The 20,109-nt window shown below is 42.6% G+C and overlaps 1 protein-coding gene across 2 annotated transcripts in view; it reads right to left on the bottom strand.

The window, feature by feature from the left end:
* Positions 1-16,579, bottom strand: part of TFAP2D (transcription factor AP-2 delta) — a 45,707-nt gene extending 29,128 nt beyond the window's left edge. The window contains exons 1-3 of one of the 2 annotated variants that reach the window (XM_026682541.2): positions 16,249-16,579; positions 14,742-15,239; positions 11,466-11,526 (exon numbers count right to left, since the gene is read on the bottom strand). In XM_026682541.2, coding sequence (XP_026538326.2) covers positions 11,466-11,526; positions 14,742-15,239; positions 16,249-16,287 — 598 coding nt within the window. In that variant the 5' untranslated portion in view covers positions 16,288-16,579. Of the gene's footprint in view, positions 1-11,465; positions 11,527-14,741; positions 15,240-15,805; positions 16,167-16,248 lie in introns of those variants that run through there. The other variant, XM_087949128.1, reaches the window with a different exon arrangement.
* Between the last annotated feature and the right edge of the window lie 3,530 nt (positions 16,580-20,109).

The following is a 20,109-nucleotide window of genomic DNA, read 5'->3' as shown; positions in this document are numbered from 1 at the left end:
GCAAAAACACAATTGCCCCAAGTGGATATGTCATTTTTTTTGTCCCATTTTCCTGTCTGACTAAGCAGAGTGAGCAAATTGTATGCAAATTTTGAAATACTACAGCAATGCCCAATTGATTTGCAACAACTGACAGTGAGTGGAAAACTTACTTCATAATCTTACTAGCTCCAGCTGTCTGCCAACAACAATTCAGCTCTAGTATTTTCTTTAAATGTATTCAGTTCCACATCTTAAAGTAGCAGTTGCTATAATGGATACTGAGCTGAATAATTTTCAGCTATTAATGGGGATTTAATAGGTCACCCAAATAAAATATGATTTTAAAAAATATTCAAAAATGGGAAAATCAATTATTTGTTTGTTCTTTATTCCCAGAAAACTTTGACTTTTTTATTTATTTTATTTTATTAATTTATGATATAACATACAATAAAACCCTCTTTGATGACCCTAATGGTACTTTTGCACCTGATAAGCGCATTTTGCAAAACTGACTCATGGCTTGAACTTCAGCCATAGATATTTTTTTTTCTGCACATTTTTCCTTTTGGCATTTTTTATTTTTTTATTATAAATTTCAGCATAACACAATATACAAAATAAATTGGAACAAAAATAGAAAATAAGAAATAGACATACAAGGAAGAAACTGAAAAGAAAGAAAGAAAGAAAGAAAGAAAGAAGAAAGAAAGAAAGAAAGAAAGAAAGAAAGAAAGAAAGAAAGAAAGAAAGAAAGAAAGAAAGAAAGAAAGAAAGAAAGAAAGAAAGAAAGAAAGAAAGAAAGAAAGAAAGAAAGAAAGAAAGAAAGAAAGATTCAGTTGTGCCTTCCATCTTATGGAGTAATTGTCATCATAAACTTTTCCCCAAGCTCTTGGTCTCCTGGATTTTAATTGTGACAAAGGCAATTAATTGTAATCAATACCATTTGGAAATTCAAAAGGTTATAGCTATTTTCTAAATTTTCTGTTTGTCTACTAAAATATTTTGGATTTTTCCCTAATGGTCAATGCATCTGCTTTTGCTTATTATGTTGCAATACATTTTTTTATTTCATTCCCTATTCTTAAATAGCCAAGCTCAACTGAAACATATTTTCTAAATTCCAAATGATGTTTCTAATTAATATGGATTTCAGTTCATTCAATTCTTTATTATAACCGACTAAAATAATATTTTTGAATTCGCTAGAAACCTTAATCAAACTAGAATATGCTAAAAAAAAAAAAAGCAGTGGAGGAAGACAAAAATAAAATAAAATTTACTCATATTTAATCAAATGTTGTAGCCCTACATTCCCAAGAAAAATTGTGAAGTGTTGGAGGGAAGGAAATGGAAAAAGGAATGGGACATTATGGTTCTCTAAATTACAATTCCAGTTACTTCTTACAGTGTTTTGAGATACAGTAAATGATTGTTTCTTAATAATGCTAATATATACAGTGGCCTTATTTTAAAAGCATGCAGACTTTTCTATAAAGATATTTTCTATGGGGATTTTTTTTACAGCTTTTTAATTGTTTTCCTCCCTACCTCCCTGATTCACAAAGGGGTTCCTTATCCCAGTTTTGATATGCTCACTCCATTAGGCAGCTTCATCACTTTCATTTCTTGGCCTTGCCTTGAGTCTAGAGAGGTGAATGAAAGAAGTAACAAGAATTTGAGTTTCTTGAGTTTCTTAGAATTCCAGGACTTTTGTCAAGCTGCCCTCAATGACGACTGATTTATCCTTTCCAAATGCTGCAGTCCACTCTGTGGAGCACTTTCAAATCATGTTTGTGCAGTAGGCTCAGCTTCAGATTCCTCCACCAGCTGTGACTGGGTTCACACAGCATCTCCACCACGCATGTCTAATAGCCAACAACAACCTCCTGCATTGCCTAACGCTTCTGCCCTTTCACACATTTTCATCAGAAGTCCATTATGTTTGCTCTCAGGTGTCTGAATTAAGCAGGAAGCTTCTAAGCAACTAATGTGACAGAAGCAACCATTTTCCATCATCTCCTGCCCAATGGAACAGCTCACCCTTCCACAAGATGGAATTGATCCCTGCTGGGTGCTGCTTTTGTTACCAATGATGGAAAGGCAATGTCCCACCACTGTCCCATCCAGTCCTCTGTTATCAAGAGTTACCTTCTCCTCTACATCCAGTTGGTAGATATGTAGAGAGGAGAAGTAAAGAGAAAGATAATTTCTTCATGCAAACAAAGTCAGATGCTACTTTTGCTAGCGCACTAGTTTAAAAGAAAGAGTCCTTTTGATGTAGTGCTTAAGACACAAGGCTAGAAACCAGGAGCCCATGAGTTGTAATCCCACCTAAGGCACAAAACCAACTGGGTGACCTTGGATCAGATCCTCTCTTTCATCCCTAAGAAGGAAGCAGTGGCAAACCATTTCTAAGAAAACTGCACAGATTTGTCCAAGCACTTTTGGGGATCAAGCTGACTCTAAGACACACGTTCACATTAGCTTAAATGATGAATAGAAGTTAAATTATATAGCATCACCTAGTGATTACAGTTGTTTTATTTCTTTTAGTTAAAAGATTTGTAAGGACACCCATTTAAGAGTACAACCCAGGGCAGCCATACAAGTCTAATAAACATCATTAAGGAATTCTTGAAATAAATTACTATAATTAAAGTTACTCCAAAGGAAAGTATATTTAGGAAGGCAATACATTTTAAGGAATTAAAAAAGTCTTTTAAAATATTCTATAATGAATCAATTGGGTTAATTAAAATGTGATATTAAGACTGCAAATTTATTGTTATTTGTTTGGCAATAGTCCTCAATCACTTCTTTTAAGAATTGGTTTTTTTTTTTTCAGTTTATGTTTTTGGTGCACAGCATTACAAACAATAAAAAGGATGAATGAGGGGAAAGATTGTGGCAGAAATCTCTACAAGTGACATTGTTGCTTTCTACATTCACCAGTGTTTGTGCCAGACTTTTTTTCTGCCAATAAGGATGCCCAGAAATAGATAAACACACAATATGAAACTTAATTCATAGCCGGGGCAGCATTACTTTCTGCCCAAGCTTAGCTGGCCCTTGAAATTTTCTCTAGCATCAGCAAAGGCTTCTTCTTCTTCTTCTTCTTCTTCTTCTTCTTCTTCTTCTTCTTCTTCTTCTTCTTCTTCTTCTTCTTCTTCTTCTTCTTCTTCTTCTTCTTCTTCTTCTTCTTCTTCTTCTTCTTCTTCTTCTTCTTCTTCTTCTTCTTCTTCTTCTTCTCCTCTTCCTCTTCTTCCTCCTCCTCCTCCTCCTCCTCCTTCTTCTTCCTCTTCCTCTTCCTCTTCCTCTTCCCTCTTCCTCTTCCTCCTCCTCCTCCTCCTCCTCCTCCTCCTCCTCCTCCTCCTCCTCCTCCTCCTCCTCCTTCTTGGCTGCCAAGATATGGGAAGGAGGCCATTCAATGCCAGATCACCTTGATCAGGCACAAAGATGCATCCTGCGTGGCTCAGAAAGATGCTTCCGATCTTTATTCCAAACTTTTATCTCAGCTATCAGGATTTGCAGGGGCAAAATATGTTTGCTCTCATTTTGTTGTCTCCCTTTGATCCAGGGGACAGAGAGAGACAGCAGAAGGAAAAAAGGGCATTGTGGTTATTAGTGTAATAACAAAACAGTTCAATAAAGACTGAGATCATTCTTTTGGAGGGGGGGGGGGTGAGGAGGAGTGGATGAACTCTCCTCCCATCAGTCTCAATCAACTGTGGCAATACTGCAAGATAGTGGGAGCTCAACATTCAGCAATGTCAAATTCAACTATGTCTGGAAGGTCACAAATCCTCAACTCTATTCTAAATAAAAAGGATTGACCTCTTGATTTTACTTTATAAGGAAGAACTCAATGCTCTGATCAGTTAAAAAATTGTCTCCTTCTGACTCTTTCTCTGCCTGTGATATTCCTATTCCTTTTTTTTTTTTAAGTAAAGATAACCTTAAATGGACTTAGCCTGTGGGGTGTAATATCACAGATCCCTTCCAGCTATATACTGGCAAACAGGAATGAAATACTGTCTGGAACAGCCTTGATATGATCTTTTGGTGATGGCACAGAGGTTCTTTTTATGCTGTGACCTGCTGGTATACATCATATGTAGTTGAATGCCATGAATATTATTTCTTGCCGTGCTTCATCAATATGCACACGTGGAATGAAATGCATACCAAGATATGTGGGACCTGAAGGACTTGGAACCTGTTAAAAATGGTGGAATACTTTTTTGAATAAGCAAAAGCTTTTCTCAAATACAAAGCAGTACCCCATCTCATTCCAAACTTTTACATTTGAAGGAAAACAAAAACAGATGAGAATTTTGGAAGCATGCCTCTTCAGCACGACATGCAAATCTAGGTTGGATATAGACATTTATACATGCAGGTATTTGCTGCTACCTAATATGACCTGATCTCATCCACCCCAGTTGCACTGCTGATCAGAATAACAGCACATAGATTTCAACCTTAATGTTGAATCTTAATGTGGCAAGTCTTTCTGTTTCCAAGTGAATCCTACCTGCTTCAAATTAGGTTGAATGTGTAATCAATTCCTTCGTAACTTGCCTCTTGATAAAGTTTGTAACCCTCCATTTTAAATGCAGCCTTGCCATTAATTAAATTCTATTGACTTCTAAGACTTTATTGGGCAATATTTAGAGAAGGTTCAATCCTATGGAAATCAAGCACTCTTAGAAATTACAGTTTCCTGTACTTTGGGGGGAGGGGGGTGGAAGTAGAGAGCATGGTGAACTCCCTGAGTATGTTCCCCCCCTCCCCTTATTTTATTTTACTGATTTTAGCAGAAATTTATCCGGACATTTCCTCTGAATTCCTCCCATACAAGAAAATATATTGTTGATATCAAGCATCTGGTTTATTTTCCATTCTTAGCTATATACACATACTATATATGAATCTATAACCATACAGACACACAATATACAGAATGCTTTCTCCCCGACCAGCTCACACTAAATGTGAATGAAGTATGGTCTATTTGTTCAGAAAGTCATTTATCCAAGCACTTTGGGCTAGAATTCTGGTAGGCGTTGGGTTCGCTTCAGGTTGCAATCCTCCAACGACGGACTTGCCTGCATAAGGGGATTTAGAGCGGAGAAGCCCTGGACCCTTAGGCTCGAAAGTGAAAAGGCCTCTCTCGAAATGCTCTTTACCAAGAAGAGATCCAATGAATTAATAGCCACAAGCCGCTTAGCCACAGCCGCGTCTACTCAGAAGGCCCACGTGTCTCACCAACCTGGCCTGACCTGCCAGCCCAACCACCTCGGAAACTTTTAGCAGCGGCATCGTAGCCGGCCACCCGCTCCCTTCGCAAAGGTCGTCCTTCATTCCTTGTCTTACCCGTCCTCCCCCCACCCCACCCGAACAGCCGGTCAGTTCCCCGTACGCCCCTCTTTTTCTGCCTGCCTTGTTGTGTGAGTCCATTTGAAACCTGCTCGTCTGGAGCTATTAATTAACCTAGAGCATTAAGCTTTTTTTTTCTCCTCATGGGACGCAGATTAATAGCTTCTTTCTTGAAAAAGAGGCAGCCGCGTTAAGGACAATACAGTAAGGGCAATTACTGTATTATTATGGGATTATCAAGATGCGGGTAGCCAAGAGCTGAAAAGAGGGGGGAGGGAATCGGGATGGCAGGCACAAAGGCTACAGTTTAAAGCGTGGAACTAGTGGGGCAGGGTCCTTGTTTCCTCCTGGCCTCCGCCGAGTCGTAACTAAACCTTCCTGGCAGCGCAAGCAAGAGCTGGGCGGCGATCCTCCTTGCTCCCTGGATCCTACGGCGAGAGGGGAAAGAGCTCCGGGCCCTCGCCACTAAAGGTGACGCGGGCTTTCTCAGTTGGAAGTCCAGCCAGGGCACCGGCGCTCTTTCCCCGCGTGGCTTTCAGATTGACGGCTGAGCGTGGCGCTAAATTGGAAGGCGAGGAAACGGGAAGAAGGGGTCGCGGACGGGAAAAGAAGAGAAAGCGCGCAACCCAACAACAAGGAGGGAGGAGGGGAGATAGATGGATAGATGGATAGGTAGGTAGATAGATAGATAGTTAGGTAGATGGATGGATGGATGGATGGATGGATAGATAGATAGATAGATGGATAGATACATAGATAGATAGATGGATGGATGGATAGATGGATAGGTAGATAGATAGAAGATGGATAGGTAGGTAGGTAGGTAGGTAGATAGATAGATAGGCAGATAGATAGGCAGATAGATAGGCAGGCAGACAGACAGGCAGGCAGGCAGGCAGGCAGAGAGACAGACCATTCCTTACGAAACGTTCAGTAAAGCGGGCATTAAAAGGCCGGCCCGCACAGATTGTAGGTAGGGTCTTGAGAGTAAAAGGAGTCTGAATAGAGGGCGGCAGGCGGCGCATTGGTGTACCTGCGCGAATTGACCCTGCCCGCCTTACTCGCGAGGAACCAGGCACAGCCTTTCGAGAAAACAGGCCAAGCTAGGGGTCACTTCGAACTTCAGCTCCGCCATCGGCTGCCCTCCTCTTTCCAGCCCCTGATTTGGAGGGGAAAATGCGCCCAAATTTCTTTTGAAAGTTTCGGTGAAAACCCACGAATTTCTGCCCCTTCCTTGCGTCCTTTTCTTAATCCTCTCTTCTTGCACGCCCGGGCTTAGTGGGGGCGGCGGGGAGGAGAAGCGGAGTTCTCTCCCACCACCCACAAAGCGGCATATGCAATGCATGGTCGCGCTATATCCTATCAGAATGAACGCATAAGCAAAAAAAAAAAAAAAAAAAAAAGTTTGATAAAATGCTTGGTCTGAGATATTGCCCCTCCCCTGAGCTTTAGTCCACCCCATGCTGAAAAACTCCCTTAATTCCCTTTCCTCTCCCTCTCTTCCAGCCTTCCACCCCCATCCCGAATAACCATTAGGCTTAGTTTTCATCATTAAGTGCCTCGAATTAAAATTGCAGATCAAAGATTTACAATCAAAACCGAATAGGCTGCGCCTTCAGTAAACGCATCAAAGGCAGGAGAGAAGGGGCTGTCCAAAAGAGGTGCTTTATTGGGTAGGCTGGTATTTTTTGGTGATTGGCGCGCAGCCCTTTTCTACGCCTCTTTTTTTTTTTTTTAAAAAAAAGATATTTCTAATCAAATAAGATCTGACAATGTTCCTAGCTCTGCCTTAATACCTCCGCTTTTTCATGTCAGTCTCCTCTAAGCGGTTTGACAAACTCAAGATCTCTTAAAACTGGAAGAGTTCAGATCATATTAATTTCTCCAAAATGTTTTGATTCAAAGTAGTTTGTATTTCACGTTGCCAACGGCAATCGGGGAAAGAGGCAGTGTGGATAGCCCCGGTCCCTCTTTTATGGCCCAGAGGCGATAGCAGTATTTAAGCTGCTGAAATTAGCCTGGGGCAGGGAAAGATAGACGATCACAAAGTGAAACAAGAGGTAGGGTTCCCCCCCTTTCTTTTTTGGGGAAGGAGAGGGGGAGGGAGATTGCCATTCCATAAAACGACACAGGAGGGCTAAGTATCACCATTGGCCTGTCTTCCCTTCCCTTCCCTTCCCTTCCCTTCCCTCCCCTCCCTTTCTTTCTTTCTTTCTTTCTTTCTTTCTTTCTTTCTTTCTTTCTTTCTTTCTTTCTTTCTTTCTTTCTTTCTTTCTTTCTTTCTTTCTTTCTTTCTTTCTTTCTTTCTTTCTAAGAAGAGAATACTTGTTTGGTGCATTTGGTTGCCCATTCCTAGACTGGCTCCACAGAAGAACTAAAACAGAACCAAGGAAAAGGTTAGTGAAAACAGGAAGACAAACAGACAAATAACCATGTGTGTGCATGAGCACACACACTTATATTTATAATGAGAATATTAAAAAAATGGGGAAGAGAAAGGGGATATTTATTTATTTATTTATTTGTTTGTTTTCTTAAGTTTTCGTGGGTACTTACATGTATGGTATTCAGCTTTGTTCGGGTATTTTTCCACGTCGTTGTAGTTGTGCTTTTAAAGTTGTACCAACGTTTCGTTTCGGCAGAATCTCATTTTCCATCATCAGGCGGACACAATACAGAAGCCTGATGATGGCAGATGAGATTCTGCCGAAACGTTGCTACAACTTTAAAAGCACAACTACAATGGCGTGGGAAAATACCTGAACAAAGCTGAATACCATATATATATTTCACCCCTCCACTGTAAATAGGAAATTCGTATCTTTGCAAGTGATTCCTTTTGAAACAACCGATCTGAATATTCAACTTTCAAAGCAAAGCTGCGCCAATCTGTATGTACAACATTAATATGATCTCTGCAGAATTTGGGTCCTCAGAAACATTACCATATCAAAGCTTGATGCCTGAGGCTAGAGAAGCTATCGATAGGCCCGCAGCAGGTAAAGTAAAGATAATTGGTTGCGATGGTGCAAGGAGCGGAGCTCCAGGCGAAATCCTGCACGTCATTAACTGGAAGTGATAGGGGTGGGAGCTGGGCCACCTAGTTGGCTACTGTTGGCTCTGGCTGGTAATTAGCTCGCCAACACTGAAGCCCTGCCGTCCCTATCGCCCCTCCCCCATTGCAATCTTCAAAAAGAAAACATCCTCCTGTCCCGACTCTCATGAAAGCAACAAACTGGCCATGCCAAAAATAAAAAACAAAAAAACCCACCAGGAATTGCCCATCGGGAGCAGCCAAGTCAGAGGATGAGACAGGCAGGAGGCAACTTCTTGGCTGGGATGGTGGTGCTGGGCCCCCAGAAAATGGGTTTCCAAGAACCCAAGAAAATCTTATGTGCAGCAGCCCAGAGCCAAGATAAATCCAGGGGAAAAGTCGTCTCCATTCTATCTATCATATCCCACCATTTTATTTCGCATGAGCAGCTTATGCTTCACTCTTGTCAGTTCCCCCATCTGTTTAATAATTATTCGTTTCTAAAGCCAAGTCTTTGTCTCCTTCTTTCCTCTCCCCCCCACCTCAAATTGGGAATTCAATTTTGTTTTTCTTAAACCAAACAAGATGTTTCTCTCCCTCTCTTTTCCTCTTGATGGTTTCTAAGTGAAAGCATCGTCTTTTTTTTCTTTCTTTCCTACCATATGCCTTCTAAACCTACAGTACCTTCCTTCTTTCAAATAATCCTAACCTGCCTTTGAGAGTTTTAACAAAGAGTTCAAAATATAAGGTGCCCCCCCACCCCATCTATATGCTTTAAAGTATTAGTGGCCAGAGTGAAGACAATCTGAATGATTCCATACTGAAAATGTCACGACCAGTCTAAAATGTTATGATTATTTCTATCATGTTTTTTTAAAAAGGTATACAGTATTTATTATGCTTTTTAAGCACACATTTAAAACATCTTCCTTAGGGAGGCAGATGGATGGCTCATAGAGCCAGAGCATGAACTTTTAAGATTAGTCAAGAAAGAGCGTTCCATTTTCAGACAGGATTTCTTCATTATCATTCGTTACACCATTTAAAAGGATGAGGGAGGGGAGAGAGAAAGAAGGAGTACAGTTTTTCTTTCCTGCAACCAGTAGCTCCAGTAATTACCAGGAAAGAGTTTAAAGAAATTGCATCCGAAGGACTCAACGTGAAAAATCTCATTCGCATGGGAGATTAGAGTGCAGTCAAGCACTACAAGCGCAGCACCTCAATTGAAGGCAACACAACTTCTTTCTCTTTTGGCAGTAATGATCTAGCTTCAAAGACAAAAGCATTTGTTTATCTCTGATATATTGAGTTCCTAGAAACTCAAAATTCCCTCCTGTGGTGGCAAATAGTTATTTCACTGAGAATGAAGAAGTCGTTTTTAATTATTTCAAGTGGCTTATGCCAGATAAATGACCCTTTCTTTCACATGTAAACTGCAACTAACCCATGGAAAAAGTATTTTATTCTTAAACCACTCCCTTTTCCTATTGATTTCCAATGTTCATGTAGTTGAACTGCATGATGCCACAAATAAAATTATTTGTGGATCACCAAACACAAAAACAAAAAACTTGGATGCAGAGGGTCAAACAGTCAGAAGAGTCAAAAGTCTTTGGAAGTCTTTGGAAAAATCAAAAGAAAGAAGGAAGGAATTTACAATTGAGATTGTGGTTTAGAATGGATAGTTCCATCAGCCTAAAGTTAGGGAAATGAAACATGCAAGCCATAACATACTTAGAAATAAGCCTTGTAGATTCCCACTGTTCCAAGGACTAAAGCCGAGAGACCTGAGAGACCCATAAAACTCTGACTTTGAAGGCTTATTTACCAAAGCCGTCAGTCAACCGGTCTTCCACAGAGAATATCTGGTCAAGGCGCTGTCCATTTCAGCACCAAAAAGCTATCCTGATCGTCTTTCCCCAATTAATGCGATTTTGGAACAGCTCCACGGTTTTAAAGGAGATTTAATTGCCAGCCTCAGCTTGTGCTTCTTTTAGAATAACACAGTTCATATTATTTTTATGAATGATCATAATTTCATAGATCTAAATCTATACATTAAACGAATATTCCTCTTGTTCATTGTGGCTCACACTTCCTAGAAATTAAAATTCAATCCACTAATTTCTTCCACCATGACATTAAACTGAATGCATAACATACATAGTACAAAAGCAAAACTGGAATTCACTTATTTGTATACATAAGCCAAATGGAGGACATGATAAAGCAACATACGTATTTCTGATCATTTACTTTCAGTTTAGTCTATTCATTCATACGTTTCACATCATGATAAAGTTGAATAAGGTACTCCCCTGATATTTTCCTTCTGATCCTGACAAAGTAACTCTTGTGCCTATTGAAATAATGGTGACATAAGAACATAAACTGACACCTCCCATTCAAACAAATATATCTCCATACACTTAAATCATTATGATAAGAATATAGAATTTAGACTATGAAAACTCCCCAACTGGTTTCCGTTGCTGCACTTTTCCTGCACCTGCCAGTGTTTTCACTTGCAAACACCACCATCAATTTTAAATAGAATTGATCGAATTGCTAACAGCCATCATGTTCGTTCCTCTGGCTTTCTGTTTTCTGGTGCAAATTGTTTCAACCAGAAGCATGCCTGGAAGGCTACAAGACACTTACCAAACAGTGAAATGGAGTCAGCAGGCAAGAAAAGGTTCACGCAACATCACCATTAAGTCACAAAGAGACCAAGTCTTTCATTCTTGAACTTTCCACTTCAATATGGCCATGTCTGAATTCAAAAGCCCTCCAAGCAGCACAGATCACTTAAACCTGCTTCTTCCCTCAGTATGATTGCTGAGGTTCCTTACAAGATTCCACCGATGGGAAGCGGAGCGGGAGAGAGTGTTACAGGAATACAAAAGACAGCCAAGAACCCCAAATGCTTTTTAAGACTAAATTTTGGACACATGGCTTGTCCCACAAAGGTTGCCCCAAGTTTCAGGTGATAGGCAAACAACTTGATTTTTCTTTTTTTAGTGGGAGGGGAAGAGTATATATATATATATATATTAAAAGTGCTTACCTCTCCTTATCACCCCACCTTGTCCATTCAATACTAGCCCACACTGGGCCTCCACCGAACCCTTGAATAAAGAAGAGAAAAACAGATTCAAAAATCCACACAGGTAAAATGCATGGCTGCAAGGCTGAAATGGTTGGGATTTTAGTAGAAGCTGCAGTCTTTGCAGTGGATATAATAACTGTCTTTTGGAATTGTGAGATGGGAAGGAGAAACCTTAGAAAAGCACAGCTTGTGCTGAAAACAAATAAGCCCTTCATTTTTTCTTCTTCTTTTTTCCCTGTTCTCAAATATGACAGTTCTTTGACGGACTGGTTGATTGGCAGGCAGACAAAGAGGAAGCGAGTAGCATGGACACAGACAGAACTTGCCAAAGGGATATTTGGCACACGGAAAACAAAGAAAGAAACAATAAAAATGAAAGTGACACTCTGCCTATTTCTGCATATAAAATATTCACGGCCTCTGGAAATGTAGCATCTCTGTGTCACAAAATTGCTACCAGTGAATCAAATTAGAGAAAGACAATGGACAGATCTGAGGATGGAGTTAAGTTGGAGGGATGTACCCATATAAAAATGGATGCTTCTAACTAAACAATATAGTTCTAGTTTAAGCTGAATAGGAAAATGACCAAGGCCTGTTAGGTACTGGCCATAGAAGTACATAAAGTGAGCATTACTGCTTGTCTTAAAATGAAAGGGAGAACTCTGAATTATTATTATTATTATTATTATTTTAAAAAAAACCTTTCCTTATGTGTGTGCATGATGTGTTCTTATATGCTCTGTCCAGCTACATCTTCCAATTCTTTTTCAGTACTACAAATTTAAACAAACACACACACTTCCCTCCACAAACAAATGAGGTTTTAAGTATGGAATAACTCTTTAAAGGTGTTTCACCTACACAGCAGTCTGTGATGAATTAAGTTCATGTGGAGAAAGAGTTGGTACATAATAATCGTAATACCCCTCCCCTTGAAAAAAAAAAAACCTTTTACAAAAGCAATCTTTATGGCCCTTCTTCACCCCACTCCCTTTTCACCCTCTTGATGCTGGCCTAAAACCCCCTCCTTTTCCAAGGCCTCTTTTGAGTTTAAATGTTCTGCCTTAAAGTGATTATGAAATCAATATGGACAAAACTGGGCGACTGAGCATAAATTAAAGCAATGATGGGAAAAGGTGTGACAGTTTCTTTTGTTGCCCATGGAAAATCTTTTTAGGGGACTGAAAGATGTCCACTATGGTTCCAAGAATCCTTGCATCTGTTAGGCTGACTTAAACAGCCTTCCAAACTATTAGACTTTCACTTAACATTCTGAGCAGGGGAAAGTATATTTACATTTGTTGCATTAGAAATGAGACATATGTTGATGAGGAAAGTGGAAAAGAAAGGAGGGAGGAGATGAAGAAAAGAAAAGAAAGAGGCTGAAAAGCTTGAGAGTAACACTCTTCTAGAGTGGTCCTTTCACTTTGGGTCATACATTTGATCATCTGTTCCTATAAAACCTTGACATGAAATGAACAAAGCATCAATAAGGTAGAACTGCGTAAATAAGTTACAGGAGTCCTGTATAGTTCTATTCCTGATTTGCAACTAAGGAAGTAGCCACGATGGCATGATCCAAACAAACCAGCATTTTTTTTGGATCCTGATTAGAAAGTTGGCCAGGCTGCAAGTATAATGGAAGAATCAGAGAAACGTTTTGTTGAACTGATCTTTTTAACAGTCTTGCACAGTCAAACACCCAATGAGCACATGCATACGCATACACATAGAGAGAGAGAGAAAGAGAGAGAGAAAGAGAGAGAAGTATACTTATTTAAAAGAGAGGAGACCGATCTTATTTTTTTAAAAAATGGAAATGATTCTCTTCAAAACGAATCTGCTGTTTCCTGCCTGGAGAGGGAAAAGGGAGGGTCAAAGGGGGGGTGGAAACGTTGTTTGGTCGGATGACATCGCACAAGTGACCAGTTGAATGGCACTAAGTCGAAAATTGGATAAACTATGGTGCTTTCTCGCACAGGATTTACGCATTGTGGGTTTCCTTGCAAACGAGGCTAATCCCTTCTTTTGAAAAAAAAAAAAAGATACAAGGCTTTGTGCTTGGGCATAGAAAAAAAAATGTACAGCTAAAAAAATCAGCAGCAGCCGTGGTTATAAAAAAGGGGAGTAAATAGGTCTTAGTGAAGCTAAACAGTGAATGGCAGATTTGGGAGAAGGAGGAACATAAGGGAAGCTCTTGTTGAAAACGGAACGGGGGTGGGTGGGAAGGGGGCAACAGACGTGTAGAAAATTATTGAGTGAGTTTCAGTGCAGAAAGTCAGGTTTTAAAGGAGTTTATGGCCCCTGAGGATTTTGTTCTTGTGGAGATTCCACCGTGTTGTATGAGGAGTGTGGGAGGCTCTCGTTCAGTTAGCATTTAGTTAACCCGTCGGTTTTCAATTTCGGCTTAAAAAGTCTTTTCTGTTTTTCACTGAAAAGACAAAACCACTTTTAAACATTTTTAGAAGGAAGAATTTAAATGTAAAGATATTATAACCTATATAGTTTGAGGGAAGAAACCGTGACAAGAAAACTAGGAGATTAAACGATCGCGGTGGTCAAGAGCGGTAACCAGAATTCACTTTATCAGAGGTAGCCGGGAAAATCACTCTCTTGACGAAACCTGTTTTTCCCGTTCTCCCTCCCTCTCTCCCTCCCACCCCCCCCCCTCTCTCTGTACGTACCGAAATAACATTTTACGGCGGGAAAAATATTTTCCTGTAAGGAAAAATAGTCGTGTGCTTCGAGATAGGCAGAGCTGAGAGGTAAGCCTCTCTTTATTGTTTACCTAAGCGCCCATAGAAGTAAATTCCCCTCGCCGTAAGGCCTGGAAGGAGATTACAAGCAAAAGAAATGAACTGGACGTGGGTTCAGATATAGTCACACCCGGGACGACTTTCCCAGCTACTTCTAGGTACACCTCTGGTTTTATTCTGTAATCTTTGGCGGTTTCCTCATCTCGGGACTCAGTAGGAAATCCGCCTTCCTGTGTTTAACGTTCCCTGGAGGAAAGCGGATTTTTTTCTTCCCTTTCCCTTTTCTGGGAAACGCCGTGACGCGCCCTACCTGACACTTACACTGGGTTCTCTGGAGGAGCGAGGGCTGCGGACGAGGGAGTACTAGTCTGTCTGGGCAGGGCAGGGCAGGGCAGGAAAGGCGAGGCGTCGGGGAGAGTTAGTGGAGAAGAATCGGGGCAATTCCGCACGGCCCAGGAAGCGCATGCCATTTTACCTGCAAATCGTCCGCTCCCGTGGCCGCCAGCCCGAGGCTTGGTCCCGGCAGGAGCCTTTGATCTGGATGCATCCCATATTGGGTGCCATGGCTCATAAGAGAGAGGTCGTGCCGGCGGTAAGCGTCTAAACATCCAAGTTCGCGCCTCTGCTCGTCCAAGCAGGAGGATTTGAGCGCCCGGGCGTTGTGCAAATTGATGAAGTCGGCGGGTTCTCCATGGTGGATCTGCTGGTAGTATTGCTGCGAGTGGTGGAGCGAATTCAAGGAGTAGGCGTCGGGGTTAACGGCCGGGTGGCTGTGTTGGAACTCGTAGTGGAAGGACTGGTGGTGTAGGGGAGCGTATTGGTGGTTGGCCGAGAAATAGGGGGTGGCGAACTCAGTGCCGGTGCCGGAGTAAGTGAGCGGAGACGAGGAAGAGTAGGCGACGGTGGAGTTGGCCACAGACTCCAAGCATCCCAGCTGCATCAAACGGTAACTGTTTGATCCATCGTGACGTATCTGTAAAGGCAGAAGGGTGGAAAAAGGTAACCCAGAGTTGGCAGGCCGGGCATGGGGGAAAAAAGCGGGGCGGCCCGAAGTACCCCGTCCTGTCCCTAACGCTCTCCCCGCCCCCAGCCCGCTTTTCTTAGCCTTGGCCCTGTCGTCTACACCTTGGGCTGGTGCCGGGCAGCTTCTGAGCTACCCTTTGCTTTGGTTTCTTTCTTTCTTGTTTGTTTAAAGGAGAGAGATAAAACCAAAGTGTGAGTGTTGTTGCTTTTTTAGGGGGGTGGGGAAGGGGAGTAAAACCTGCGCCTGAAAGCGAGAATCAACACCGACTGGCCCAAAAGTCGCTCTTTCCCCGCGTTCGCCGTAGTCGCTTTGGCGAAATCGCCCCACACAAAAGCCGCTCCGTTCCCCGTCGGTGTCAGGCGCAAAGCGGCGCCTTTTCGGATCCTGACTCCTCGGCTAAAGACCGCAGGCCCCTCACTTCGGAGCGCAGGTTCCACTGCTCCGCATCGAGGCTCTCGACGCGTCTTTTTACCCTTTCTGGTTAAAAAGATCTCCGTCCCGTAACAAGCCCATACCCAAACCTCCCCTTCCGACAATCTGAAGGGGAGTTGTGGATCGCTGAGCTCCCAAGTTCCCAGCTGTCTCTCGGACTACTTTTTCCAGCGTTGGCAACATTTCAGAGCACATTCTCGCGCCGCTCAGTCTGTTTTGGTCCGGTCAGCCGTTTCAATGCGGCGGTGGTTTTGCCCCCTTGCCTGTTCCCGGCGACAGATGTCATAACGAATTTTCGCCCTTTACTTCCCCAAGTTCTTTCTGAAGCCGGATTATAATTAAATCTAACGGTCCAATGTGGATTAACATACATACACACACAAAAAAGGAAAGCGTGCGCGAGAGAAAGAGAAGAAAACCCAGCCGTACACACGCGCACACAGAGACTCATTCGAACACACACATGCAATAAGCATACACGCGCACACACACGCACACACCCGCGCTCCCCCCCCACACAAAATACCTCCGCATCGTGGACGAGTCCTGGAAAGGTAGTTGACATTTTGCGTTCTTCGAACGAGGCGTAAAATTAAATTCCTTCTCCAAATTTAAAAGGAAAAAAAAGAACCAAAGCCACCATCAAACCAAGAATAATTTCTTTAAAAAAAAAAAATTAGGAAAATTGCCGTCGTCTCCCGTTTCCCCCAAATGTGGAAAAAAATAGAGACACATATATATTCTGTCTAAATGCAAAGGTGTTCCCCAATCTGCTTGTCGAGATCGCCAGCCCTTTTTCCGCCATACAAGCCTTTTAAAAACCTGTAGGAACAATTTCCCCCTCTGCACAAAAGCGGCTCCCCGGATCAGATTTTGTACTTGCTGGGTATTTCTTTGGCTGATGTCGTAGGTCCCTTGGTAATATAGAAGTTTTGAAAATTAAGCATCAGCACTGAGAACTGGGAGGACAATAGATAGAGCAGCTTCATCCCAGGAGACAAGGAATAAATATTGTATCTTCGCCTAATAAGGAACTGGAGGTTCTTTCAACGTTTTTATACATTTTCCTCTTCGCTCTTTCAGAACGCTTTTTTCTCACCCGTACTTAGGCTAATGTGGGATCCCCACATTCAGCACTTCCATACCGGTCTTTTAAAATTCATATTATTGGGAAGATCTAGATCTATTACAACCAAGTCATATAGATGAATTTAAGTTAAACTATCTTTTTCAGTTGGTAAGTTGCTTCTTTTAGGGCACTGTATTTGCTTTGTATTTGGGTATCTATCCTCCACACACTTTTGAACAGGGGAAAAAATTGTTTTGTGCGTAATTGAATTTCCTTCCCCCCCCCCTCAACACCCCAAATTACAGAAAACCAATTAGTCGAGCTGGTGTTTTTTTTTAAAGAACAGAATCGAAATTAGGCCCCCACCACAGCCAAACCCTTTCATGTGGGCCATCCTAAATGGAATCGTCTTTTGTTTTTGGTTGTTTTTTTTAAAGAAAGCGTTTCAAAGGAAGAACTTATCGGAAACCTGGGTGCTTGCTGTTGCGGTGCGTTTTATTTATGTACTGCACATGCAGTCTCACACGCGCCGACATAGAGTGGAAATAACATGGGACGTGGAACATCTGTAAGAGAAAGGTGGACATTTTCCACGGGACAAATATCCCGGCAGTGCCACAGACTTTATATTGTTTGCTGGAACGCTAATCAAAGCTTCTCCCCGACACCCCTAAATCCCTCTATTACTACGATCGGCCAAGTTCCTTTCGGGAGGTGGCCCGGCAGAAGCACTCCAGCCCCGTCGAGGCGCCTGCCAGCCTGCTCAGCGCTGTCGCCGCGCCTGGGTTGAGAAGGCAGGCGCTTGGGCACCTCCGCGTCTCCCTTCTGCAGCCGGCGAGCTGATACTGCCAGCCGTGGCGATAAGGAGCGGGTGGTACTGGTTTTTAATTGCCATTTAATTTCCTTGGCTTTTAAGTGTTTTAAACCGCGCAGGGTTTTTTTGTTTTTTGTTTTTTTCAAGAAGCCGCGGGCGAAGAGACAGGTGGGCTCTGTTTGAAGGTCCGAGGTAGGGGAGGGTTTCTTGCTATCCGTTTGCGCCGGCTAACAGGAGCTGTCAGTCAAGACGCTTTTCTTTCTACAAATGGACCCGGGCACACGACCGGAATGGCAATGCGTTGTCGGGAAACGGGCAAGGCGAGTTTCCAGACGGGGCCTTTCCAGGCAGGACCCTTTTAAGCTTCGCCAGACTTCTCCGAAGAAAGATCCTGGCGAAAGGAGTTCTCGCTTAATAAGAAAGAAAGAAAAAACACGAGACAATGAGACCGCCTCACGTTTTGATCTTGAAAAGCTATTTATTAATGAGACGCCGACGGTCGTTTCTCAGCCTTCGGGCGCTCGCTCGAGTTTCGCCTGATAAAGACGAGCGAAAAAATCGGTGCATCGACCCGGCTGTCGCGCAATTACTTTAGGACGCTTCTACGGCCGTTGTGTGTTCTGCGAGCAGAGCCACTTTCTGCACATTTCTCCAGCGGACGATCCCTCGGTCCTCTTGCTCCCGTGTAAAGGTCCTTGGCTCTTTCAGGCCCACAATGCAGCGCCCACCCCACCTCCCGACCTGGCGCTGACTCGTTTCTTATTACCTCCTCTTCCAAACCTGGGCAGCCACCTGCCTCTTAGAACAATGACAATGATACCACAGTCCAAATTTGGAAACCTGAAGGGGCCCCAACTCAAACCTCAGCCTCCTATGGCTTTTCTCCTCCCCAGCCCAGACTGATTTTTTTTTTAAAAGCATTTTCTTCTGACTATGAATTCATAGAAATTCGGAACTCTGCATACAGTTTTGTAAATCCTTCTTTGGCTAAATAGAGGTGCTATCTTATATGGAGTTAAATCCCCGACGCTTCGCCGTTCCCCTTTGGAAAGAAGCCTCGTCTATCTCAATGGAATTTCTTTCCTTTTTCTTTCCCCAATAGAAATGTTAAAAATAACGCTTGGGATGTGGCGGTTATACTCCGATTTCCTTCTCAACTAGAATGGAAAGGAAACCCTGTCAGACCAACCCAAAGATGGCCTTAAGAACAAAGGTTTGGGAGCAGGATCGGATGAAACCACCAGAGTACTAAATCTGGTGCCCCAACGTTTTCAGCGTCCTGCAGCTCGAAGAAGAAATCTGCTCCCCAACCTGCCGTTGAGCTTTCCTCAATTTGATTCCGATAACAATCGTTGCTGTCACTGAAAGTTTTCCTTCTGCCCCCAGAAAAGCGAGGTAGGGAGGGGTGGGGGGAGCTGGGAGAAGAAAGGGCCAACTGGAAAGGAAGTAGGAAAGTGCTACATTTTAATCTTCCTTGTTTTCGTTTAGGCTGCTTAGCAGTTTTCACTTCCCTGCAGCCAAAACAAGGCAGAGGAAGTGCGCAGACCTTGCCAATCTCCTCCTCAGCTTTCTTGGCAAAAGGCAGATTCCTCCAGCGAGTGTAACTCCTTCGGTCCAGCAGAGCAACAGCCTCTTTCCATCATCAGGGAAATCAGGGGTTGAAACAAATAATCTGGGCTCTTGAAGAGGACAGGAAGATTCAGTTAGGCCAACTGCATTCACCATGCTTTCAACGTGCTTGGTGGTACCTTTTCAAGGAAACCATCCAAACTTACCTATACACACTCCCCTCCCCCCATGCAAAAATTGTCCACATCCAAGTGGATTTAATTAATCACAATGGTAGAATGGCTTCTCACTTGCTACCCCAAAGCCATCTTTCTAAAGAAATTAATCACAGTTTTCACTTAGCTAATTGATTCCCTTCTGTGCTGTCATGGCTTACAAGAGCAGTTCTGTAAAACTGGGACATGATGGGTGGTAATGAATGAATGGCCTACTTCAGAGCAACCTCTCCCAAAGTTTTCACCACTTTCATCCTCCGAGAAAGGATTTTGAAGGGATGAGGAGGGAAGCAGCATGGTCCAGGTATGAGTCTTGTGCTACAAGGTGACACGGTGTTGGTTGTTGGTGAGGAAAAGGACATTGGTGCGCTTTTTCTCATCAGAACAACGTGTGAGAACCAGTTTGATGTAGTGGTGGAGGTGCTGGCTGAGAAATCAGCAGACTGTGAGTTTGAGTCCCACCTTAGCCATGGAAGCTTGCTGGGTGACTTTGAGCCAGCCACTCTTTCAGTCCCAATCCACCTCACAGGGTTGTTGTTGTGGGGAAAATAGGAAGAGGAAGGCATATTTAAGTATGTTCATCATCGTCAATTATTTATAAAGTAATAAAGATAGGATCAAATAAACCAACGAACATCAACATACAACCAAAGGAAGATCTAAGTAGTCTTTCTAAGTGGGGAAAATATTACTTTTGCTTCCTTTCTGATTATTATGTTT

Source organism: Notechis scutatus, chromosome 1 (assembly GCF_049901735.1).
Source record: "Notechis scutatus isolate UNSWTSFEM ecotype Mainland chromosome 1, rNotScu1.2, whole genome shotgun sequence".
Lineage (NCBI taxonomy): Eukaryota > Metazoa > Chordata > Lepidosauria > Squamata > Elapidae > Notechis > Notechis scutatus.
The sequence above is the reverse complement of the archived record's forward strand: the minus strand, read 5'-3'. Positions and strand labels throughout refer to the sequence as shown.